Source organism: Parasteatoda tepidariorum, chromosome 1 (assembly GCF_982258835.1).
Source record: "Parasteatoda tepidariorum strain Cologne lab strain chromosome 1, Ptep-v5.0, whole genome shotgun sequence".
Taxonomy (NCBI): Eukaryota; Metazoa; Arthropoda; class Arachnida; order Araneae; family Theridiidae; genus Parasteatoda; species Parasteatoda tepidariorum.
Genome location: NC_141755.1, coordinates 66,775,035 through 66,802,310, shown reverse-complemented (window position 1 = coordinate 66,802,310; position 27,276 = coordinate 66,775,035). Strand labels below are relative to the sequence as shown.

Genomic DNA, 27,276 nt, shown 5'->3' with positions numbered 1-27,276 from the left:
AAATAATTTTCATTTCAGTAAAATTTTTCACTACACTTAATTTTAATGATTATTCAGAAGCATAAAAATCTTCAAATTTATTAAACTAACTTTTAAAAGTTATTGATGCTCAATTGTAAATGCAGTTCTCACAAATGAAAGCACATCGAATAATAAACACTAAATGAGTATTTTAAAAATGATATGGATAAATATATATACAGTCAAATTTCTCCCTAAGACTGAATTGAATAGAACTGAGCAATATTTTTATTTTAGACAGTATTCTGCATTACACAAACACTATAATACCAGTTAAAAAGAATTCCTTTGATAATATGTTCTTTCTATCTGCCTCATAAAAGTATCTAAATACTCTATAAAACTTAAAAAAGGCAAACTTAAAAAGGAAACATTTAATTATGACCGAATTTAAATTTAGTTATATGCTTATTTTTACCTTGTTACATTTACTATTGGCTATTTTATACATTACTAATTATAGACTTAAAATTTTCTTTTGAGACACAAAATACACACAAATATTGTTTTGACACGTTTCTGTAAAATATATATGAAATAGAATCAATTGAAGATGAATATCGTGTTAAATAGTGCAGTAAAAATGTAGGGGACAAGAAAAGTTTAATAATTTCCAATTTATTATAGCATTTAAATTATACACCTCTTTTATGTTTGCATACAACATGTTAACTTTTAAATAAGAGCTTCTTAAGTACCAAAAGAAATAGGTATAAAAAAACATAAATAAAAAATACTTCTAAATCAAATACTGTGTAGAGCAATTCAATGTTACAATAAGTCTGTCTTAAACTTAATAAAAGACAATTTTATCAACATTTCTGTCTAATTTTAATTATGAACTAGAGGCTGAAAATTCTTTGAACCATTAAAAAAACCCTTCAAGATAACTGTAAAAATTACGTAAAATTAATAATTAACCCAAGGGAAACATATTTAAGATTTCTGATTAATTAAAGAATCACCAATGAGAATTATTAACAAACAAACTTAAAAATAACAGCAAATAAAATTGCTAAAAAAGCTATCAAAACCATTAATCTTTTAAAAAGTATCTTCTTCACTACAAACATTCTTTGAACAAAGTATGAAAATTATAGTTAACTTATTATACATAAAAAAAACATAGAATTCAAAACATCACAGCGTTAAAGAATGCTTTTAATAAGATTGTATATGTATAATTTATAACTCTACAAATTTTTTAAAGCAGTATTTCTATCAACAAATGGGGTTTATAAATATTTCTAAAAGGTACTGCAGCTGTTGAAAGAATTAAACTTAAACACTTTTATTGCCAAGCACAATTTGTACAAAAAATTCTCTGCCAAGCACAGTATCTCAATTAAAATTTGTGGGGGGGAAATCAGTTTTCTGAGAAGGAAAACAAACCAAGTTTGAATTACTAAAGACTTAATAATGTTTTAATTGCAATGCATCAAGTTAAAACTTTTACTCCCACTATTTTTCGGCGAAAACTATTTTGAAAAAGCTGAAAATTATTTTGAAATATGCACGATTTTAAAATCAATATTTTAGAGTTTGTCATATCAGGACTAGATTGACACAAATAGATATTGAATCAGGAAAAAATTCAAGGATAAAAACAAATTCAGTAAATTATCCTTTTATTACAGCAATAGGTCTTAATTTAATACATTTTTTACTAACTCCTGCCTCATGACAGGTATCAACTACATCACATACATTTTTGTATGAATCTGGGGCTTCTTCCATAACTAGCTTTGGAGATGCAACTCTAATTGAAATTCCCAAATCAGCTAAATTATTCAAAACATCCATATAATCTAAATTTCTTCTAGACTTGGCCCGGGATAATGCTCGACCAGCACCATGGCATGTTGTACCAAATGTTTCAACCATTCCTCTTTCAGTACCAGTCAGTACATAACTACATGTACCCATAGTCCCACCAATAAGAACAGGCTGGCCAGTTAGCTGGAAAAAAATTTTGTTTATGGATTCAATCAAATATACTGCAAAAGAGTGAAACCATTATAAATAATTTGATTTCTTAATTGGTTTGCAATTAAAAGCTATTCTATGTTATATTTTAAACAATATTTTAGATGGATAACATATTTCTTGAGTTAGTTTTGTTAAATGTTATGAAATTATATTTACCTGATAGTCCACAGGAATTAGAGGATGATGAGGTGGAAAAGCTCTAGTAGATCCTTTTCTATGAACAAGTAACATTTTTTCTTTGCCATCAACAAAATGTTTTTCCATTTTGGCAATGTTATGTGACACATCATATATAACATGCATATCTAAGTCATCAGGAGTTGTGTTATATGCTTTGGCAAATGCCTAGAAATTAATAATGAAAACATATTTGATTAATAATATATAATCGACCAATATTTGAAAATCTACAATTATATATAAGTGTTTCATTTAATGTGAAATTAGTTATAGTTTTTCAATAAGAACGTCCTAATATTTCTTAAAATAAGTTTCTATACTTTTCCTTAATATAAGGATAAAATTTTCAATTTAATATCAAAATACTCAAGGCATCTATCTAACAACAGATAGAAATAATATTATACATCAAAATCAGGGGTGAAAGCGAGACGGAAAAGAGGAAAGGCTGGTAGTAAAACCATTTCAGTTATAGCTAGTTTTGGGGAGGAGTTTACTTAATCTTTTTTTAAATTTTTCAACAATATCTTCTTTATCTTGGAAAAGAAGCAGTTTTATATATATGCCAGAATTATAAAAGAAATCTTGATAGTTACAGATATTTAATTTTTTTCGAAAAAAATGCTGGAATGAAATGTTTTACGTACCAGGTTTTTCTCTTTTCCGTCTTGCTATATAAGGGCTTTCACCCATGATCAAAATTAAAGTGATCAAAACAATCATCAGCTGATTTTTACACAAAAAACAAATAAATAAATGCAGAAAAAATTAGCATGGAGACTTTATGTTGTGTTTCTCATGTTTACATCATGAAAGAAAACCCCTGAATGATTTATTGATATGAACTCATGCTTTATTCAACCTCACTGAATAATAGATTATCTAATTGAAGGTAGAATTAATTAATTTTCAATTTACTATAAACTTACTTAAGCAATTTACTATATTCAAAAACAAAACAAGTCAATTTTTTACAATAAGAAAAATTTAAACTGCAATCAACATCAGCTAAATCCTCTAAAATCATATGATAATTCCCAAAAATAAGAGGGCATAATCATTTTCATATATACAGAGCTCAAAATAAAAAACAGACCACCCTGTATAACTTTTGATCCAATGATGGGATCCGCACGTTCTAGGACTTAATCTCTGAATAAACATAAATTTTTTTTCGAGACGGTTTTGGATTTCTAGCCCCCAAAATATGTTCCCAATAGTTTGGTCAGGAGAGCAGTCCAAAGTTTGAACCCCTTAATGTTAATTTTACTTTTTGCATATTTGTACTCGAGGACTTTTTAAGCAAATTAACAAAATTTGCACACAATTATAAAATTCATTTATCCAAAGATAACTCTCTGTGAAAAAATTATGAAGTATTATATATTTTTTATTATTTTAACTAATAATAGCTGAAAAATTTTGAATTGTAAGGTATGCAATATTTTACATAATTTTAAAGAATGTAATTTTACATAACAAAATACAAAATTTGAACAAGATCAATTTCATGGTTCTCGAGAAATTAAATTCTAAAAATGTGATTTCTCTATTTATGATTTGTCCATTTGTCTTCCTCTAAAAATGTGATCTTTACTCATTTCGCTCAGATTCTTTAGTTTGCCATGTAAAATTACATTCTTTAAATATGCAAAAAAATTGCAAACCCTTCAATTCAAAAAGTTTTTCACTAATATTAAATAAAACAATAAAAACTTACTAAAATTTATATAGTGCATGAAATTATCGTTCAATAAACAAATTTTATAATTGTGTGCAAAAATTTTTAAATTCCCCTAAAGAGTTCTTGAGATTTGGCCATACTTTGGACTGCTCTTCTGACCAAACCATTGTGGCTACCCTTGAAATGTAGGGGGTAGCCATAATAAAATTAATTAAATAATAAAATTTAAAATGGCATTATAATCATCAAAAGAACATAACTAAAATAAGGTAAAATTGAGGGTCACTATAAAAATCAGAACAATTTACTATCAAAAACAAAAATTTTTAATAAAAGCTTAAAATTTATCAATTAAAAAAAAATCAAAACACTTTAACAATAAAAATTAAAAAAATTGAAAACTACTTAATTTCAATAATTTTTAGCTCAGTAGGATAAAAACTTAGGTAATAACTTTTCTGATAAACCACATTGAACTGCTTTCACTTTATGTTTTCATTCAGCTAGCTGCAGATTTGATTTTTATGGGGCAGGATAAACCACTGTCTCATCCATTATTACTAACAGATGCAAAATATTTTCTTCATACTGACAAAACAGGGCGAATAAGAGTACAGTACTCAGAAACCCCAAAACGCTGCTGTTTTTTACGGGTGAGTAAACACTATATGAAAAAAAAACATTTGCCCCATTTTTCTTTTTGCTGTCATCCGATAACTTTAGGATGTTAAGCATTTTCTACCGCCCGATTGTCTGTTACTACTGTGAAATATCATTTTATAAATTTTTTTAATTTTTCTTGAACACTCACTATATTTGAATGCCTGGAGCCTTCTGTATCATTGGTGTTCTCCCTGTAGCAGAATTTTTTCGAGCATTCTGCAACAAACCTCTCTATTACTAATATCTTTCTGCAAGATACTTAAAAATAACAAATATACACGTTACTAATTTAAAGTAACAGAAGTGTTAACTTAAAAAAAAAAAATATTTATAAATTAAAAAAAAGCGGATAAAATAAAATAATATTTTTAATTGAATATGTAATATTCCTTTTATTCTAATAGTATGGGAGGTATTCTCAAATTTTATAGGAAGATAACACTTTATTTTCCTTTTTCTCATTTTGTAATTCATCATTACATTAAAAAAAAAGCGAAATCTGTAGCAGTAATTATCGAAAAAGAGGTATATGGCTAAATCACGCGAACCGGCGTCTTCAAAAAGCGGCAACTAAATGCCTGTTTTAATTTTGAGATTCAGTTGTTGTAATAAATAATATCATATTAAAAATACCGAGTTTTAAAACTATGTGGAAATCAGTAGTAATAACAGCATGAAAAAATAGTAAGAAAATTTCTACAGAAAAGAAAACCAAATTTTTTACTTCATTATTCTTTATTTTTCATTATTCCAAAGGAAAAAATCTTTCTCGAAGAACTCCATAAAGTTCTGCAACAATATCGTCACGATTCTGAAACGGGGGTGTTATTAGGGTCTCCTTTCTTTGTTACACTTTTCAAGCCATTGTTGATCTTGAATGGCATTCTTCTTCAAGAAATATTTTTTTAACAGATACACACAATTCTGTTTTATCTAACCTTCTCTTCTAACCCTTATTTTGACTAAAAACTAACTGAATGTTGATAGCTTGATAAATAATAGTTATAATGGTCTAAACCTTAAACAGTTACTTTTTTAGAGTATGTACATATTACCTAACATAGGCTTGGATTTGATTTTAGTAACGTGGTTTATGAATTGACCTCAGGACTGACATATTCAGAGTATCTGCTACATTTCAGATTTTCAAGGTCATGACTTTTCATGATTTTCCATGACTAATTCCAAGAATTTTTCATGACTTAACGAAGTTACTATTTTGTCCAACAAAAACGCAACAATAAATTTAAAAAAGCATTATAATTACATTAATTGTAATGATAGGTATAACCAAAACTGTTATACTCTGCATCTTCATATTTATAGATTTTAAATTTAAAAAACAGAGTAAAGAAAGAGTTGAAACAATGAAATAGCTATAAAAAATACAAAAGCAAATAATTTTTTTCCCACTTTTTTTCTGCAGAATTATATTCTAAAGATACTTTTCTTGTTCATCAGAAAGGAAAGAAATACTTCTGATTTTTCTGTTCTCATTTCCAAATAAAAAAAATTCGCCAATGACTGGTTTGCTTTAGCTAGAATTTTAAATCGATAAAATTTTAAAAAAATTAATAAAAATTCTTAAATCACAGAAGTTTAAAAGATAATTCGCTCTAGAAATGTTTTTTCTTTTATTTTTTGAAAGAACACCATAATTTTTAAAAAACATGATAAAATCATTTTATATTCTAATAAAATAGGACTGAGTGGTGATTTGGTTAGGAATTCAGAAATTTGGATCGGGATGAAATTGGGGGGGGGGGGGATTCCATTTCAAAAATTGCCGGCCAGGTGGCCGAGCGGTCAGCGTGCCTGACTGTGAAGCCAATGGTTACGGGTTCGAATCCCGCTCAGGGCATGGATGTTTCTCTCTGTGTGATTTCTCTATTGTGTGATGTGTGAGTGTGGCCCACCCTATAAATGGGTATGAGGCAGTGTGGCGTGGGTAATGTTGCTCGCCTCCGTGACTTAGGTCCACAGGTGCCCACTGGGTAACGTAACAACTCCGGCATCTTCTTAGGCGAAGAACGAAAGTTCGGTGCCTGCCGTTAAAAAATAAAATAAAAAATACATTTCAAAAATTAGATTTCTCGGAGACCTAAATTCATGACTTTCCATGATTTTTTTTAAAAAAATAGTAAAAATCATGACAAATTTTGTTCAATACTGAAATTCATGACTTTCCAGGTGCGTGAATACTATGTATATTATTCATCTTTAGTTTACAGTTATTTATATCAACTCAGCTATTAATTGAAAAATAAGAGTTATAATCCAGGAACATTTTATATTCTTTACCCTTCTTACCTGTTTCAGGGTTCATGCTCTACTTTAATACTTTTTTAAGACTTATTATAAAATTCTGTAGGACTTAAATTTCAGTAAAAGATAGACTAAAATTTAACATTTTAAACTAAAATGTTTTGACGATAATAGCAGTACTGAAAAATAAGACTTCCATTGCTCTCTCTCCTGATTTCGGAAAGTGATCTAAGTATAAAAAAAGCAAGGGTGATTGGCATCAAGTCAAGAATAAAATTCATGAAGCATAAAAACGTTGGATTTGAATTTTGCATAAGGCCTATTTTAAGCTAGGTATACAACCTCTGAATAAGCAAAGATTCGGGCAGAGGACGGGGTTGTTCTATATAATACAGTGATATCAATTAGATATTTAAAAACAACTCTGCTGGGAGATTTTTATTTAACATTTAAAGTGGCAGAAGCATTTAGACAGTGAGATTTAAATTGTTCCTAAATATTATTTTGAAATTTCGACCACTTTTCTATGAAAGAAAATTAATCAATTATTGGATGTTGCGGCTTAATTATCATTTTAAATTTATTACCGGTCAACCATTTTAAATTGAAACAGTTGCCAACTTTCACCTCAATATCTTCTGATAGATTCTTACTAACAATTTTGGTCACCTTAACTGTTTTAATTAACCACTCACACTTGAATAAATTTTTTTTCAGTAGCATCGATCATACGCACTTGACATGGTCACGTGAATACGAATCTCAACGAGTAGTTTTCAAATCGCGTATAAATACGAAAATCGATGTTTGATATTGCAAAATGCGTGAATACGAATAGCGATATTAGATTTTAAAATCTCGGAAAAACTAATCACGACATTGGGGCTTAAAAATGCTTAAGTAAAAATCGCGATATTGATTTTTAAATTGCTTTAATGGGAATTGCGAGTACAATTTTTGAATCACCCGAAAACGAATCGCAACACATAACTTTGAAATCAGTTTAATACGAAGATCGATGATTGATATTAAAATTGCCTGAATAAGAATAGAGATTTTGTCAGAATCTGGTGCAGTTCCCAATATTTAAAATTCCTAAAATCAGCCGAACATACATAAAATCCTAAAATCAAACAGTACATGTCATCATCTGATAGGAGGGAAAGTCGTTCTCTCACACTTACGCGCGTCAAAAGTTAAACACAGAAATGCTAGTTGAAGCAGTTGCCAACTTTCACCTCAATATCTTCTGATAGATTCTTACTAACAATTTTGGTCACTTTAACTGTTTTAATTAACCACTCACACTTGAATAAATTATTTTTCAGTAGCATCGATCATGCGCACTTGACATGGTCACGTGAATACGAATCTCAAAGAGTAGTTTTCAAATCGCGTATAAATACGAAAATCAATGTTTGATATTACAGCATCGATGTTTGATATTGCAAAAGGCGTGAATACGAATAGCGACATTAGATTTTAAAATCTCGGAAAAACTAATCACGACATTGGGGTTTAAAAATGCTTAAGTAAAAATCGCGATATTGATTTTCAAATTGCTTTAATGGGAATTGCGAGTACAATTTTTGAATCACCCGAAAACGAATCGCAACACATAACTTTTAAATCAGTTTAATACGAAGATCGATGATTGATATTAAAATCGCCTGAATAAGAATAGAGATTTTGTCAGAATCTGGTGCAGTTCCCAATATTTAAAATTCCTAAAATCAGCCGAACATACATAAAATCCTAAAATCAAACAGTATATGTCATCATCTGATAGGAGGGAAAGTCGTTCTCTCACACTTACGCGGGTTAGAAGTTAAACACAGAAATGCTAGAACTAGGTCTGTTTTCCTGAGTTTCCGATACTTTTCAAGGTAATTTTGAATTTTTCAAGGATTTATTATCATTTTCAAGTACTTCTAGGGGCCCTTGAAAATCAAAATGAAATTCAAGTACTTTTCAAGGTTTTTTCAAGGCCGCGGGAACCCTGTGTTTGCTAGCAAACAAGTTTATATGAAATGTTTTAACTTTTCAAACATTTATTTTGTAATGATGATCTTAGATATCCCAAAATAATAAGAGAAACCAGCTACCAAGAGTTAAAGTTACATAAATATTATATATAAATGTTTGTTCATAAATAAGAGTGATTACTCTTATTAAAATAATTCATATTATCACATCGGATTTGAAAAAGGCTAAAGGCTAGTTATCAAATATATAAAGGACAATAATTTGTAATTAAATCTACTTCTTAAAGTACAATACAAATGGCAAATTTACAAGCTCAACTAGATATTTAGTCTTTTCCACTCACTAATTTTGAATAAATAAAAGAAGAAATAAAACAAAAGAAAGAAAGAAAAAAATTATGTATATTGGAAGCACAAATTAGTTTGGTCCGTTTTCAAAAGATGGCTCTGGCTGTCATGAAAGTTTCATAGTGACAGCTGGTTTCGGTGGTTTCAGAGGTTAGACATGCGTCAATAATATTCAGTTTATATCGCTTCGAGTTTCATACAAAAGCCTTGTTTTTTACTTTGTTGAATGTCAAATTTTGTGGTAACTAAACAGCATTTGAGGAAGATTTTGTTTCTGCCTTAATTGGAAAAAAATTCAGCTCAAGCGACATGCTTGTAGAAGTTTATGGTGACAATGTTCCAACTGATAAAAAATGTAGGGACTGGTTTTGACATTTGAAGAATGGTGATTTCAGCGCTGAAGACAAGCTGCGCTCTGGATCTAAAATTTTTTTCAAAGACAAAGAATTGGAGGCATTACTCGATGAAGATCTGAATCAAACACAAGAGGAGTTAGCAGAATCATTGGGAGTTAAGCAACAAATCGTTTCTGCACGATTGAAATTCATGGGTATGATTCACAAACAAGGCAATTGGGCGCCTTATGAACTGAAACCGAGAGAAGTTGAAAGGCAATTTTTCAATTGCGAGCAGCTGATTCAAAGGCAATAAAGGAAGGGATTTTACATTGGATTGTGACTGGGGATGAGAAATGGATATTATACAACAACCGCAAGAAGAAAAAATACTACGCTATGTCCGGTCAATTGCTGCCATCGACACCAAAGCCGAATATTCATGATTCAAAGGCCATGTTGTGTTTCGGGTCAGACCAAAAGGGGGTTGTATACTATGAGCTGCTACAACCTGGCAATTCCATTATGGACGATCGGTATAGGCTACAAATGATTCGCTTGAGCTGTGCATTACGAGAAAAATGACCGGAATATGAGCAAAGACATGACAAAGTTATTCTTCTGTATGATAACGCTCGTCCTCATGTCGCAAAAAAATTATTTGGGAACACCTAAGTGGGATATTTTATTTTATTCCTGCTTTAAATTCCAAGAAAAATATATGCAACTCTAAAATTTTTTTAAAGGAAGTACATTTATTCAAACTAAGGTAAACAACGTTAAAGAGCACAAAAATAAAAGCAGACAGCTGTTTCGGATGCTCAAAGGGTAACTTTTATCAGTGCAACAGTTATTTTTGTGCTCTTTAACACTGTTCACCTTAGTTTGTATTTTAGCACAAAGGTCGCCCACTTGTGTATTTAAGTACATTTTTGCCTTATCCATAACTAAAAATATTGCTAAGCTATTTTACTTGTAAAGAATCAATCTTTCTCCTGTCCACTTGCTTTATTTTTGCAAAGAAAGGAGAGAAAAAATGATACTGCTCACGTGAAATAATTCGGAGAGGGGCATCTTTTGATCTTTTCAACTGGACGACACAGGTTATTAGACCCCACAAGCTGAAATAACCTCTTAAATGCTTCTTCTGCTCCGAAAATTTCTTTCATTTGCTTATCAATTTGAAGGAAATATTTAACACAGCTGGGTTAAAAAAAAGAGAACAGAAATACAGTCTTTGAGGTGTTCATATAAATGAAACATTTATTCAGATACTTGACAGATAATCAATTGTGAATATATCAAGTCCATAGGTCCTCATGCCTTGCAGGTATGCACTGATTCTTTTTCCTGTGAATTGAGGGAGGTTTTGATGTATTAATCATGTTTTCTATCAAATGATGGGTAGGTGTTAGGGGTGTAAACCTATTATATTAAACTAACAACTGATGACTAAAAGCTCCCATTTGGTATCATATGACTAACGTGAATATCTGTATTAATAGGAAAATTATATTCCTTTATCTGTAGGTACATCTAGATTTATGTATTTATATCTAACTTTTTTCATATATTCTTTTGGTTTAGAAAAAATAATTTTTTTTAAAGTTTAAATAAATATCCATGTAGATAGTTATTGTAGATTATTTAATTATTTCTATATCATTGAAAATATTCTAAAAACAATTTATCCTGTCAAACTTCGTAGTTAGGGTACCCTTCCCGGAAACGGACAACTCACATAGACAGACAATTTTTTAGGTCTAGAGATTGTCCACTTAACAGAAGTTTCATTGAATATATATAAACAACAGATCACTGTTTGAATGAGAGTGAAACAAAACTAAATTTCGTTAAGTTCAAATACTAGTTTGTGTGTATATTCAGCATTTAAAAGCTACTAATACTACCAATAAATCAGAAACCATTTAAAATATTTTGAATAAATAATCTATCCACATAATGAATACAAATATTCAAACAAACTATATGAATCATAAATTAATAATCTTGCACTAGAAAGTAATTAAAAAAACATATGCGTAAAATTATTCTAAACTATGGAAAATTTTAAACAAGAAAATTTAAAATAGATTTTACAGGTTTCAGAACTGCATACCTGTCTACTTAGGAATGTCATACTGGCTCTATTCACCCAAGCAAAATTACCAGCCGCAGCCATTGATTTTAAGTAATCCTGGCCTTCTTGAGATTTTATATGTGCACAGGCCAATTGGCGATCATTGACTTCAATATTGTCTCGTTTCATTGCTTTCTCCATAGCTACAAGAGCATCTAGAAAGTAAACAAAATTTTAAGATTAAAGTGTCAAAGTCTCATAAAGGTATTTACAAACAGTAGTATAGCACAGATAAAAATGTAGTTTCACTTAAATAATCAGATTAATCACCATATAATCAGATTAAATTGTAATAATATGCAAAGCATATATTTTTGACATTACTCAAAACTAAAGAAGCATAACAATGTCTCATAGTATAAAACAAAACTCACTGAAATAAAAATGAAAAAATAACATGTATACGTAAGGAAAATAAATGAATACCAGTATATTTATTGACACTCTTGTTTAAAGAAAACTTAGTGATGCTTTCAAACCTAATTAATATCGAAGCATATTTTATTTTTCATCAGAAATAACTAAATTTAAAAATGTAAATTAATAATACATACAAGGCAATTCATAATTCCAGCTACTCATAATTCCTTCCTATCATGAGTGACTTTTAATTTGTGGGGCTAAGTAAAAATCTCTTCTTCACATTAAGCATTATTTCAGTTTTATTTGGTTTGATTTTAAGAGAATTAATGCAACCTTAAGTGTCAATTTTATCTAAGGATATTGTATATTAGAACAGAAATTCCTTTACAAAAGCATTGCATACTGATGATGAACTTTTGCTTTCCTTTTTATTTTCCAGATTAATTTTGTTTTTTAATAATTATACTAAATTTTTTTCATAATTGTTATATATATAAATTATTATTGGGGAGAAATCAAAATATTAATGCAAAAATAAAAATTAAAAAAGATTAAAACATCCAAATGGAAAAATGCACTTAGCAGCAAAGAAACCAAGAGGAATTAAACAAATGAGACATTGAAGAAAAATTAGCAAAAAATCAAAAAAAAAACATGACAGTCAAAGCTGATGGCATCGGGGGTACCAGCCTTGAATTGTCATGAAATGCAAAACTTTTAAGGCTGGTACTCCCTGATGACGTCAGCTTTGAGTGTCATGTTTTTTCCAATTTTTTACTAATTTTTCTTCAATGTCTCATTTATTATTGGGGATGTATAATTATTTAAAAGAAATATAACCAAATAGAATTTACGTTCGGCTATTTAAATCAAACTGAATGCTTTGCATAGAAAGAAAATAATGTAATTTGTAAAGTAATATAAATTGTGTTTGTAATTTAACTATTCTAGATGTTCTTTTGCACCTTTTTCGATGAACTTTGATAATGGAAGTTATTTATAAAAAAAAAACTTATGTATAAATTCATTTAATACCAGTTGCAACTTGATGTCCAAATCCTCGACTTCCACTGTGAATCATAACACAAACTTGGCCTTTAGAGTCTATTCCCATTTTACTGGCATTGCTTTTGTCAAAAATTTCATCAACTACTTGAATTTCAGCATAATGATTCCCAGCACCAAGTGTTCCAAGCTGTGAAACAATAATTTACGTTATAAACTTAACTAAAGGCAGTCAAAAGGGAAAAAAACAATTAAAAATGGATATAGCAATGATGTTCAGTTCAAAATAAAATCATTTTACTATCAACTCTTTGCTTAGTTTGAATAAAAAGCTGGTTGTTTTCCCAAACTTCTAATCAATGTTTTAATTTTTGTCAGTAATTCTAAATTACACGTTGCCATATGATGTAGATATGAATTAAAGTTTACTTTCCTATAAAATGAAGTTTACTTGCTTATTAGTTATATTCCTATTAAATGTTAAAGAATTTCAGACTTCAATTCATCAATTTGTTAAAAAAAACATTGATAATTAAAAGAGTGAACGTAACTCAACATTTTAGTTTGACTAGAAATTCTATTTACAATAAATTATACATTTTCATTTCTAAAGATTTTAGTTTCTACATTAAAAGTGTTAGACAAATGATCATGAAATAAAAAAATTGAATATACTGATGAATTTTTACAGAATAATTAATAAAACCTTGATTATTCAACAACCACAAAACCAGGATTCGATCAGAAAATTAAAACTATTGAATTATAAAGGGTAACTTTCATAGTAACACTTTCTAAGAGTATAAACATTAAAATATAATAATAAATAGATAGCTATTGTAAGAAAAAGTAAAGTAATACATAAACCACCTTTAAACAATTTTTCACTGCAACATCATGATTATAGAAATTGACAAAAGATTTAGATTTAAAGGCCTGGTTTCTTAGGACAGGACGCCGTCAGCTGGAAATCAGCGCTAACCTCTGATTGGTCCATTTGTGAGTTTGATTATATTTTCAGATACCTGATTCACAAATGGACCTGATTGGTCCATTTGTGAGTTTGATAGTAAACGTCATCGAACGCTCATCTTGAACTACAATTGCCGTCCAACTCAACTGCAGTTGGATTACAACGTGACGTTAACTACAGAAGCAATGGCGGACAACATCCAACAGCACATTGAAATCAGCCAAGATTTTGATTTTGGCATAATGAAAACTTTGTGTATGTATACTTTGTTACCTAGCACTCTTCATTTAGCTCAGCTATAATGTGATTTTTCTTGGACAAAGTCATTATCTGTTCTCTAAAACACTGGTCGACAATAACAAAATGAATACAAATTCAAAATAAATATTTGTTTACGTTATTAACGCATGCGAAATGAGAGATAATGTCTGCGTCGGACCGACTGCTCACGCTGAGCTAACAAAAAAGTATTTTTTTGCCGTCAGCTCTACGTCAACTTTCCGCTGACGCTCAGATAAGGCGCTTGTCCTAAGAAACTAGACCTTTACAAAGACAATTTTTCACATATAAATGACTTAAATCACACAGTGCTTTGTATTTATGTCAAATTATAAAATTAACAAAAAAATAGCTACTTTTGAAATTTGAAAAAGAAACAATATGCATGAAGAAAGGAATTAAATAAAACTGTCATTTCCCCACATATGTTTGAACTTTTATAGGGGTATTTGCACTTTTATAGGGATTCACAAAATTGTAACAGTTTGTGACAAGGGGGTGAGAGGAGGTAACAAGAAGTGTGGCAGAGGTATTTGTTAAAATAAAAACATTTAAAATCATCGTTGAAATATTTATAGAATATTTTATAATATATAAATATTATTACTAATCAAATTATTATAATTGTTAATCTCCTCAATAAAAGTTTAAAATTAAACACAAACAAAAAAGTTCAAAAATAAAAGTTAACAGTATTTAAAGTTTGAAAATAAAATTTAAAGTATGATTTGTAACATGAATTTTGTTTTTAAACTGCTGAAATAGATTGACACTTTGTGATGACGAAGGGGAGAAGGGGTAAAAAATGTTTAAAAAAAAGTGGGACATCGTTTATTGACAGCCCCTTACCAGAGTGTCAGATAATTGAGATTCGACTGCAGCAGACGAAATAAAGATCGATACAATTAAACACTACATAAACTTCCTGATTATAAACTACCGTGTAAGGAAATCAGCAGTGAAAAATAATTTTAAATGAGTAAAGGTTTAAAAGTTTGGTAAAAAAAAAAGTTCTTACAAAGATTTTCAAATTAAAAATCTGTCATCTAAGAATATTTTTAGCCTTACCTGAGGAAGACCTCGTTTTTTTGCTTTCATCGAAACTTTAGCTGGATCAGCTGTTAGCATTCTGCCATACTCCTCACAATGTTCCTTGTCTTCTGCCCAAGCATAGCCTACATTTGGAAGAAAATAAAGTTGCAATGCAACATTAAAATAAAACAAATTAAATTACAAAATTAAATACACAAGAGCTACTTTATTTAATTAAATATATAAAAATATTAACTTTGAACAGATTTATTCCTTCATATTAGTTTTTTGGAATTATCTTAAAATCTACACTGTGTGCAATTTATAGAGAAATTTTCAATTAAACAAGATTTTATAAGAAAGTTTTTGTAAACATTTTAAGTATCATTTGATTTTATTTTTAGGAGAAAAATCTAGAAGGAAAATACGTAATAAATAAGTTGTTTTGTTAACAAGATAGTTAAACAAAGTTATGATCCCCTTCCTTCTCGCTCCCGTGAAAATGACGGGGTGAGTTTTTGCTTGCTATTTCTTGCTCTTGTGATATTGACGGGCTGGAGTACTCAGTAGAAACGTGCCAATAAGAATAAAACTAATTCTTTTTTTTTTCCCGGAAAACATTTTATTTCTCATTTTACACACCATATAGCAGTACCAGGGTATTTTTAAAGTAATTGTAAATAGTTAGTTTATTTTAAAGTAGATACTAGCAGTAATCAAATACGTGTATTTGGCAAAATAGACACTTTCATAACCGTTTTCTTGAAAATTAACCGACCATTAAGGATTTAAAAAAGGAAAATGTTTTTCTAAATATAAGCCCCTGTAAAACCGTTTTATGGCGTAAAATTTTTTATGAATAATGCTGCTTAATAAAATTATTTATTATAATAAACAGACTTGTTCGGGAATAGATAAAAAGACTTAAGCCCTTTTTAAAAAAAAAAAAATAGTAAAATGTATTTAGAATCAGTGTGCTTTAAATGATAGACAGCCTAGGTTTCAATTCTGATGATGGCTAATTAATTAATATGCTTATTAATAAGTACACTGAACACAATGTTGTTACTGGTTATGGGTTTTAAAGTTGTTTTTATTTGGTTAACTTGATAACTACTAAAACTTTAAGTAAGATACATGATACTTTACTTGAAGTCATACTAAAGAAAACTACCATTCTTATTTCAAATTTTAAGATAAAAAGTGAAATTTATACTTGCCTTCTCTTAGAGACCAATCCATTCCCATTTCCAAGGCTTCCTCCAGGTCCCTATAAGTCATATATAACTTGAATAATATATATAGTATTAGATATCCTTAAAATTATGCCTGAATATATTTTAAACCAAATAAGACCAAAAAAATATTCAGTTTAAATGTAGGTAATAGTTAATAAGTTAAATCCCACAGCTAAGAGTTCAATACTTCTAACAAGTGTTATTATATAAAAAAGTAAAATTTACCTTAAAAGAAAAGGCACTTTGATTTATAGAACTTATAAAGACAAAAGACTAAAAATAAATTGTAATCATACAATGTCATTATAATACAGCAGCAGAAGTTAGTATTTTTAATGTAGCAAAAGAAATTAATAACAACTATTATTTTACTTTTCATATGAAAATGAAGTAGAGTACTAGCAATACAAGTAAAAAAGAGATATCACCAACTCAGATTATGTAGATTTTCCTATTATAAAAACAAAGCATTCTAAACAGATACATTGATTTTGATGACACAGTTAGATCTCCCAAGGAAATAAGTTATATTTAATGCTGTAATAATGAAACATTATGTAATAATGAAAACTATAATATTCATAATTTCCATTTTTCGTAAGCTAGACTTCAATACAAATTCACATTAAGCAAATGCTTTCTAAAATTACATGCTACATTATTATTCTTAAGGTAACATAAGATGATGAGGAGACAGCAGTAGCTGTAGTTTCATGTTGGCCTACTCTTAAATTAATTGTTCAAATAATCTTTGTTGATTAATTGCAACATATAACCATATGTATCATAAAACATATTTTTCAGGAATTGAATTTTATACATGATACTGCATACCATGATAGGTCATATTTTTTGTTTATGGTGAATAAAATAATTTGAATTTATTTTAATAGAAAATTTTGTAAAAAGTACTTCTCAAATATGCCTAGGTAGTACCTTAGACTTGGAAGATTATTGAGAAGTTTTCAATTTTCTCGTTGTCTCTCTCTCTCTCTCTTTTTTTGTAGTTAAATTTACTGTTGTTTTTGCTAAAACTGCTCAAAATTGATCTGGAAGATGATGAAAAATTCTTTTAAAATAAGCAATGATATTTTATAGGTAATTTCATATCATACTCTTATCTTTTAGTTTCCTTTTTACATTTACTTTTATTTTTGTTTAAACTGATGAAAATTCATTTGAAAGATAATAAATAGTTTTTTAACAAAAATAAATAAGGGTAAAGACATTTCATCAAAATTTTAAAACTAGCTAAAGAATACTAATTTCTCAATTGACAATGCTAGTTGCAGAATAGTGCTGGTAAAGCTTTTTTATTTAAAAGAAGAAAAAAATCTGAGAAATTCTAGATGATTGCTCATTATGTCTCTCCAATTCTCATTGGATGATGACTTCATGCATGTGAATTTGTGTTAAAACATATATCATATTTCATAACTTATTTTCAAGTAGAATAATATATCAATGAAAAAATTATTGGTAAAACTTAATTAAAGATGATTAAAAGTATACTTAACATTTCTCATTAATCTTTGAGTTATAAGACAAGAGCCACTTAATAATTCACATTAATTAAAAGAAAAAAATAGTTACTAAAGTGTAGAAGTAGTCCCTATTTAGTAAATTGCTCTATTAGTTGTAGTTTCAATTTAGTAAATCATATTGTAAATATACTGTCAAAACATGACTTTTTACCTTTCCTTGTACTTTTTTTATTATTATTATTGAAATACTGACAACTAAAATTAGAAAATTTTCCTATAGACCTGAGGTGCTTAAAATGATGATGATTAAGCAAGCTCTTTGCAAAAATGGTCATTCTTTTTTTAAAATTAAATCAAATTTTTCAAATAATAATAAAAATGTCAGTCAATTGTATTTTAAAGATTTTTATATTTATTACTACTGAAAAATGGTTAGCCGACACAAAGAAACTACTAGATTTTTAAGTCATGAATAATTTAGAGTAATTTCAACAATTTAAATTATGAATGAAACTTTAATGAAGTAATACTATTTACAAGTTGACAAACTCACCTAGCATTCATTGGAATAATACCTTTGGATCCCACACCAACAGGAATATGATCAAACATACTCTGAGCAAGTTGCTCTTTAATAGGTTGTACATCTTTTTCCATCAAATTCGTTCTTAGTAAACGAACACCACAGTTAATATCAAAGCCTACACCACCTATAATCACGAAAATAAATAATTAACACTTAAGAATTTAAATGCTGATGTGAAATTATGTAATTTAAACAATCAGTCAGTTAAATGAAGAATTTAATGACAAAGTTCGGCTGTGCAAAGTTTAATGGCGAAGATCCTGCAGTGCCAAGTTTATTGGCTAAAGTCTTGCAGGTAGTTAAATTATGCCAAATGCAAATGTTTCACATATTAATATAACAAGATGAGCCAGTACTTAAATTAAATCTAATGCAAAAATAGAGAGAAGAACCATTACTATTACCTTAGGTTAATGAGATAATAATTACCTCAAGAAAGTAAACCCTCAAAGTTGTTAAAAAAATAATTGAATATAATAGTTGGAACTTTTTGAAGTGTACTTATGCAGTAGTACTACAATATCTCAACATACTTAGATTTACTCATTGCATGAAACTTTGACACAGTACAAAAATAATAAAAGTTCATAAATACAGCAGCTTTAAAGTAAAAATACAACAAAAATTCATAGTTCATTTTAAAGCCTATTTATAAGCTTTTTTATCAAACAAATTAAAAATGCATGTATATCATAATAAAATATACTCAATCCAAACAAACAGGGAAATAAAACAAAACCTTAGAAAGGTCTTTTAAAAGCAAAGGAAATGATCATAATGCGGAACTTATGTGTAATAAAAGTATAAAAACTAAAATATAATAAATGCAAGTACATTATAAAAATGCTGTATTAAGTATTTAGTCCATGATTCAATAACAAACATAAAGAAAGGAACAATATGAAGAAAAAAAAGGACTAAATATAGATACAGTTGTAATTACCTGGGGATACAATTGATTTAGGATCATCCATATCAAATGCAGCTGTATTACCAATTGCAAAACCATATCCAGAATGAACATCAGGTAGTCCAATGGATTTCTAAGATAAAATTTAAAAAGCTTGAAACGATTATTTAATTAAGGATTTCAAACATAAAAATCTGAAACAGATGAATTCAAAACAAAACAGTTAAAATCATAAGTATTAAAACAAAAAATGGTACTAAAAACGAATTATAATCACTTTAACAATTCCAGGAAGAGCAGCCACATTGCCAATTTGTTTCATAGCAGGCAAAAATCCACCAATAGTTCCAGGGCGACAAAAATTTCGCAATTCATCAAACATTAACTTTTCTAAATTCTTATTAACATAAAAGATTCCTTCAACCTAAATAAATAGAAATATATATTTAAGTCATTTATGAAATTTCACATATGAATATGTCAAAGAGAAATTTAAAAACAACAAGATCCAATTTATTTTGAATGATTTTTATCAATTATTAAACACTCTTCTTAATGTAATTATTACTTTAAATATTTTTAAAACAATACAAGTAAAGTAATTCCTTCTACCTAAGAAAATAGAAATAGAAATTTAAGTCTCTTATGAAACTTTGTTATATATGAATATGACAAAGAGAAATTTCAAAAGAATAAGATGTAATGATGAATTTTGCATGATTGAATCAATTATTAAACAAACATTCCTTTTAATGAAATTATTACAATTATTAGAGCATTTAAAACATTTTGAAGGATGCAGCAATTCTCACAATTTTGCAAACAGATTGCGGATAACTTAAAAATCAATTAATATATATAAAAAAACATAAAAAACTCAATTTCTTTTTAAAAATATATTTTCTTTCTTGTTTTAATAACAATTTTTGCAATTATCATTAATGAGGTTTTTAACAAAGTTAATTTATTTCCATATTGCAGTGAAGTGAAGTTATTCCAAAAGCTGAACATTCCTTCGAGCTTTGTTTTTATTTCATGAAAATTTGACAGCAGCGACATACAGCTCTTTCTCAAGTCTACTGAATTAGGCAGCACAAAGAGCACTTGCCTAGCTTTTTCTGCAAGTTTTAAAAAACTGAGACAATCTTTGAATTTCAGAATCTGATTAAATCCAAGTCAAGACATTCATTAATTCTCCGTTTCGAGGAGAAGGGCATAAAAAAACTGCTACCACAGTATCTACATTAGGTATCATCAACACCAAAACCTATAACAGCACTTAAGCATTACTTACACTAATAACTTTGTTAACATGTAAGAACAAATATTCTGCTTAAAAAGAGAATTCTTGTATAGAATTTAGCGAGAAAGGAGGAATAAGTTTTAAGCTTGCACCCCACTTCTCAAGGCTGATGGACCTGATAGCAGAATTTATTGAATAAATCTGCAGCACTATCTTTAAATGTGTCTATAATTTCTATTTAATCAGACAAAAAGTAAAACTGAAAAAACTAGGTAATTTGAGATTAAAACTAATCTTTAGATGCTTTGATAGTCTGCAATGCCAACTGCCATGCTACAGTATCTCTGCTAAGTGGCTGGTTTTACTACTTTTGCTTTATTTCACTATAATATATATATGCATAAAATATAAAAAAAATTTATTAAAATAAAATGACATTTTCGAAGTTTTTTTCTAAATCGAATGCAAATATCTAAGTTTTTTTTAACATTAGTTATGTTTCGTAAAATATCATTTTCAAAAGAAGAAACTAAACATTGCAGAAATACAATAACCTTGAATGCTATAAAATTTTTTTAATGAGCTGGTGAGAGAGGATAAATACGGGTAAGAAAGAGGAAATTTTAGTAATTTTGGATTTTTTTAAAAGTAATTTTATTTTATAAAAACATTCAGCTTAGCTTACATTACTTTGGAAGTATTTACAAATATTTTTAGAAATGGTGTTAATAGGCAATGCCAAATAAAAAAAAAATGAGTTTATGTGTGTTGCCTCCTTTTAATTTTTAAAATTTTTTTTCTTATTCTTATTTATTATTTGAGTTCAGTTGATTAAGTTGTATGCTCAGAAAACGAAATAAAACTGATTGGAAAATATCTCACGCTAAAACAGTAGTAAAAAATACTCACCCACCCTCCCACGAAAAAAAATACAAAAATCTAAATTTTGTTTAATTAATACACTATATAAATATGATTTTAATATGTATTCGTTTGCGCTGACAAGGTTAGGATTTGAAGATATAACAAATTTAAGTATAAACTATTTCTAAAACAATTTTTTATTCATAAAACTTCAAAAAATTAAATCTTCCCTCATTTGCCCTATTTCTGATAGGTTGAAAAATCTCATTTCAAGCTAGCACATACCTGTCGTCACAAAAAACAAGAGACGATTGCACACACATATACATTTGAATTAATATAAAAAAGTTAGTACTAACTTTAAAATCCTTCAAACTTGATACCCAGTGGCAGAATTGCGGCGACATTGAAGATGTCTTTTTTGCGCATCAGAGGGGAAAGAAATAATCATGATTTTCCTATTCTCATTTGAGATTTTTTTTAAAAAAAATCTCTAATAATTGGCTTTGGCTGGAATTTCAAATTAATATAAAATAAAAAATTCAGAAATTGCAAAAGTTTAAAGGATAGTTCGGTCTAGAAATTATGTTCTCTTTCATTTTTTTTCTTTAAAGAACACCATTTTTTACATACACTAATTTGGGGAGTTCTGCACGGATTTTACTATGTATGTACGAATTTTAATTTATTATCATTTAATTTATTTACGAATTTTAATTTGTGTAATGATTTACAAAATTCAAAATTACATTTTTCCGATTTACATTTTTCCGAAATTACATTTTACTGAAAATTACATTTTTCAATATCACCTATGATATTAGAATTAAAAAAAATATTACTTTTACAATTACTTTTACAATTTTCTATACTTTAAAATTTTCTTTCTTCTGTAAACACAACGTTTCTGTTACTTTAAACTAGTAATTGTTATAATTTAAAGTACGTAAAGCAAAATATTAGTGCCAGGGAAGTTTGTCGCAGAAAGCCCGAAAAAATTCTGCTACAGGGACTTGATATCTTCTATTTAATAGCGTAACTTAGAAAGAAAAATATAAGTCTTAAAAAAAAATTTTCTTCTTTTTTCAAAATCATGGTAAATTACTTAATAATTTTATACTGACTCAGAAGAATTGTTCAGTTACATTGAAAGAAACAATTTTTCCTACGAGGCCTAAACAACCATATTATTACAACATCATACTAAATGGTTACATGAAGTAAAAGACACTTAACATTAATGTTTTTACTCACTTTCATATTTGAAACAAAACCTTTCTTTATTCTCCAACTAACAGGAGATATTCTTTCCAAATAAGACTCTTCTTCATGATAACTTCTTACGCCCATCTTTCACTCTAAACATGTAATAAAAGTTAGATAAGGTATTAAATATTCACATTTTAATCAATTTTTGTAAAAACAAATTCATATTCTTCTTAACTTCAACAAATTTTCTTGTAAATAGAATGCAGAATTTACAGTGGCCATTTAAGTAAAACAGTTACCTCGAATTCTGATATTTTAATACAATGGAATACAGAATCCTGATATTTTAATACAATGTAATTGCAGCATGAATTTGAGATGTGTTAGGAAACATGAATTTTCAAGCTGCTCACTGCAATTTTTTTAAAAAAAAGTTAATGTGATTACTTTGTAAGTTACATGATTTTTTTCAGGAAAGAGAGAAAAAAGAATTCAAGAAACAGAAATATCTGAAGTATAATACCAAATAAATATTGAATCTTATTTTGTACTATAATGGTTATATTTTAAATTTTGGTTCTTATTTAAACCCTTTAAATTTCTTTCATTTAAAATATTTAATTTAAATTTATATTACTCATCAAAATATGCATTTATTGATTTATTTTTTACACTTTCATGCTGTGAAAACTAAATTTTTATTTTCTAAAGTTTGAATTTATTTTAAAATGGTTTTTTATATTAAGTGATATGCCCCGTGTCAGAATCGTGGCGACATTGTCGCAGAATGTTACCGAGTTCTTGCAGAAAGATTTTTCTTTTGGGGAAATTACAAATTTTGGTTATTTTTTCTGCAGAAAATTTAGAAAGTTTTATCTTTTCTTCTGAATTACATTCAACTTACTGGTGCATCGGAGTGGGAAAAAAAATGTTCGTGATTCCTCTATTCTCATTTGATAATAAAAAAATTTGGCTTTCTTTTCTTCAGAAATTTTCGTTCTAATACTTTTTATGCAGTCATTATTATTGATTTCCACATAGTTTTTAAAATCCGATATTTTTTATACAATATTATTTATTACAACAACCGAATCTCAAAATGAAAACACGCTTTTAGTATCCCTCTTCATCATCCGATTCCCGCGATTTCGTCGTCGATCTCTTTTTACATTAGTTACTGCTACGGATTTCACGATTTTTTTTAATGATTTTTTTTCATGTGATGGTGATTTACAAAATACGAAAAAAGGAAATAATCAGTGTGTTTTCCCCCTTACAGAATGCGATAATATCGCATCTGATATTAGAATAAAAAATATATTTATATTTTCAACGAAAAAAAAAATTTTAATCCAAAAAGTTATTATTTATTTTTGAAATTTTGAAGATGCTTTTGTTAGTTTGAATTAATAAAATATATATTTATTATTTTTAAAAGTATCTTGCAGAAAGATATTAGTATTAGAAAGGTCTGTCACAGAAAGCTCGAAAAAAAATTTCTGCCATAGGGGTGATATGATAAAAAAAAAAAAAAAAAACTATTTTTTAATTAAATTTTTATATTGGTTTAATGCATAAGTTCCCAAGTTTTTTTTAATTTAAAAAACTTGCGTTGAATATGAAATGTTTTGGCATAATCTTTTGTGTTATTCGAAAGCGAATTTTTCGCTCTATAAAATAGCATATTTCACTTTTTTGTTGACTTTAATTTTTGTTACTTTTTATAGCATCGAAGCGGAGTGTCAAGTCGACATAAAATGAGTATTTCCAACACCACCTTCTTTTCATCAAGGTGCCAAAGTCACAGAAGTTGCGAGAGAGAGCAATCACAGAGCTGCTCTAATGCTTTAAGTGGTGTTACGTTCAATAACGAAGTCTAATTGCACGCTTGGTTGGACGATTTTTTAGAGACGCTTCCGGGTGATTTCTACCGAAAAGGCATCGAAAAACTCGTTGAACATTGGGAAGTCGTAAACAACAACGAAGAGTACATTATTGATAAAAATTTATGTTACTTTATGTCAAAAAATAAAGTTATAAAAATTTTTTTTAAAAAAATGCGGGAACTTATGCTTTAACCCAATATTTTTTTGAATAAATAAATTTTTGATAAAAGGGGAAGAAAAAAAAAACATGAGTTCTTTTGTTTTTGAATGAATTTCAGTAATTAAATGTATTTTTAAAAATTTAAAGCATTTAATTTTCTGAAAATATTACTGATTAATTCCAGGCTTACTGATAAATAAAATGAGTGCCTATGTTCTTATAAAAATTTTGCTATTTGCCAGTAACATGTCTAAATACATAAGATGCCCTTTGTTATTTAACCCGCTGTGCAAGTGGCCCTTCATTCAAAAAGGTTGGGAACCTTTAATATAGTTTATGAAAAATTTTGTGTACAATCCGCCTGATGTTTATACTAACATATGCCTTTTAACAATAATCTCAAGCATTTTTTTATTTCTTAAATTTTCCATTTCACATGAGATCTCATCAAATTAGAGCTCACTATCAATGTGTAAGATACAACTTGAAAGTTATCTAGAATAATATTTCCAAAACCTTTAAGAGAACAATTTCATAGGTTTATTAATTTAATTACTTTTTACAAGGAAGTTGCATTATTAAAGGTTGTAGGTCAATAGAAATTTTAGGTGCACATTTTACACATAATCGCAACTTCAAAGTGTGTTAAAGTCCTACATAGATTGCAGTTTTCATCCAAGTTTACTAATATTTAAGACAGTAATAGTAGAATACCATTGAAATTCCAGTGTATAAAATAAAGCTGTCTTTTTAATTTATGAGTTAATGGAAACACTGATTCTTTATATTTTTTTAATCACTACATTTTAAAAACTGATTAAGCCATAACTTGAGCAAGAGAGAAACTTAAAAATTATATACATAAACCAGAATTTGATCCCCATTTATAAGTAAATTTTTACTTGACTACAAACGTAAAGAAAAAATAATTTGAAATTTAGTTTCACTTATTAATACGATTATAACTATATACGATTATAACTTATTAACTATATTTAATATGATTTAAAAAGAGCTACACTTTTGACTGAATACAAAATTTTAATTTAAAAAATGAAATGATTACTAGTTTTAAATATTTGTTTTATGCGTTTTAAGGCATTTTTAAAGATCTTTAAAAAATCGCAGTTTCGCGTGCTTTTGCTTAAGATGTGTTTAAACAGCACTAAAAATTCAAATGTTAGAAACGCACTACGATGAGTCCAAATAATAATAACTTAAATAAATAATAATTATTATTCGGAATACATCCCTTGTCACCTAATAGGGAACTTTGAGTAATATTTAGTAAGACAGATTTCAAATTCAACACCTATACAAACAAAAAGTTCTTGATTTTTCCTAATTAACATAAGTAAACATAGATACGTATAAAACATTTTATATTTTTCGAATAAAATTATAAATGATTCCGGAAACTATAACGCACATTAATTATTAAATGCACAAAAAAATAGGGATATAAAAATCCCCAAAATTACTAACCAATTGTGAAAAACAGACAAAACAGTAAAAATATTCTGATTTAGAGAAAAGAAACCTCGGAAAGTTTACAGTTTTACTACCGACAACTACGGTCACAGTGAGGCAACATTATGCAATACATCATAGGAGAGTCTTAGGTTATATAACGAACGATTAATCCACGAGCGATTAATCCTCACTTCGGCCGGATCACGCTATTGGTCGAAAATGGCATCACTGTTTAGGGAAAGGGACATGCTGTGTATTGCATAGCATTTTGGCGACAGATCTTGACCTGGCGACAAATTTTAAAATTTGGTTTTCAAACGCGCTTTGTTAACACGTGGTATTAATGTTAAGTAATAAAGACAATATTCATATTTTTCACAGTTTTGTAGTAATTTTTATTAGAATCTAAATAAGTAATATTAAACTATACTGCTTTTACGTCATGGGTAACTGGGGCTGATCTAGAAATGCAAGGGGGGGGGGGGGGCTAGCCGAGAATTTTGGTAGTAGTATAAGCTTATATTTATTTCAATTTTTGTTGCTTTATAACAATAAAAGATAATTCTTAAGGAAAAACAACAAGAATAACGTATTTGTAATATTACTATGCCATCTTATATTTGCAAAAACATTCATTATTTTTATTTTTCTTGTTTTTAGCTTTGATGAATTTAAATCAACTGAAACATAAATATAGTCTGAAACACTGAAGAGGACATTTACCCATCTCCCCCACCCTTACGACGACATAATACTACGTATACATTTACAAGGAAGAAATAAATTCCTAGCGAGCTCGTTTGAATACGAAATTTGTCGCCAAAATCACACAAACACCAGCCAATAGCCACTATCGCCCTTCCTCCAAACAGTGATGGCATTTTCGACCAATAGCGTGATCCGGCCGAAGTGAGGATTAATCGCTCGTGTTATACGAGGTAAATTTGTTGCAGTTCATTTA

At 28.4% G+C, this 27,276-nt stretch overlaps 1 protein-coding gene across 1 annotated transcript; it reads right to left on the bottom strand.

Moving 5' to 3' along the window:
* Positions 1 to 1,632: 1,632 nt before the first annotated feature.
* RtcB (RtcB RNA ligase) lies at positions 1,633 to 26,474 on the bottom strand. The gene is made up of 11 exons (XM_016058525.4): positions 26,328 to 26,474; positions 22,842 to 22,945; positions 19,758 to 19,904; positions 19,514 to 19,613; positions 18,538 to 18,694; positions 16,483 to 16,532; positions 15,299 to 15,405; positions 13,009 to 13,168; positions 11,590 to 11,765; positions 2,167 to 2,355; positions 1,633 to 1,980 (listed from the first exon to the last, which is right to left on the bottom strand). Exons 2-11 carry the CDS (start codon positions 22,935 to 22,937, stop codon positions 1,642 to 1,644), a joined length of 1,521 nt encoding a protein of 506 aa, XP_015914011.1. The 5' UTR covers positions 22,938 to 22,945; positions 26,328 to 26,474; the 3' UTR covers positions 1,633 to 1,641.
* Positions 26,475 to 27,276: the final 802 nt, after the last annotated feature.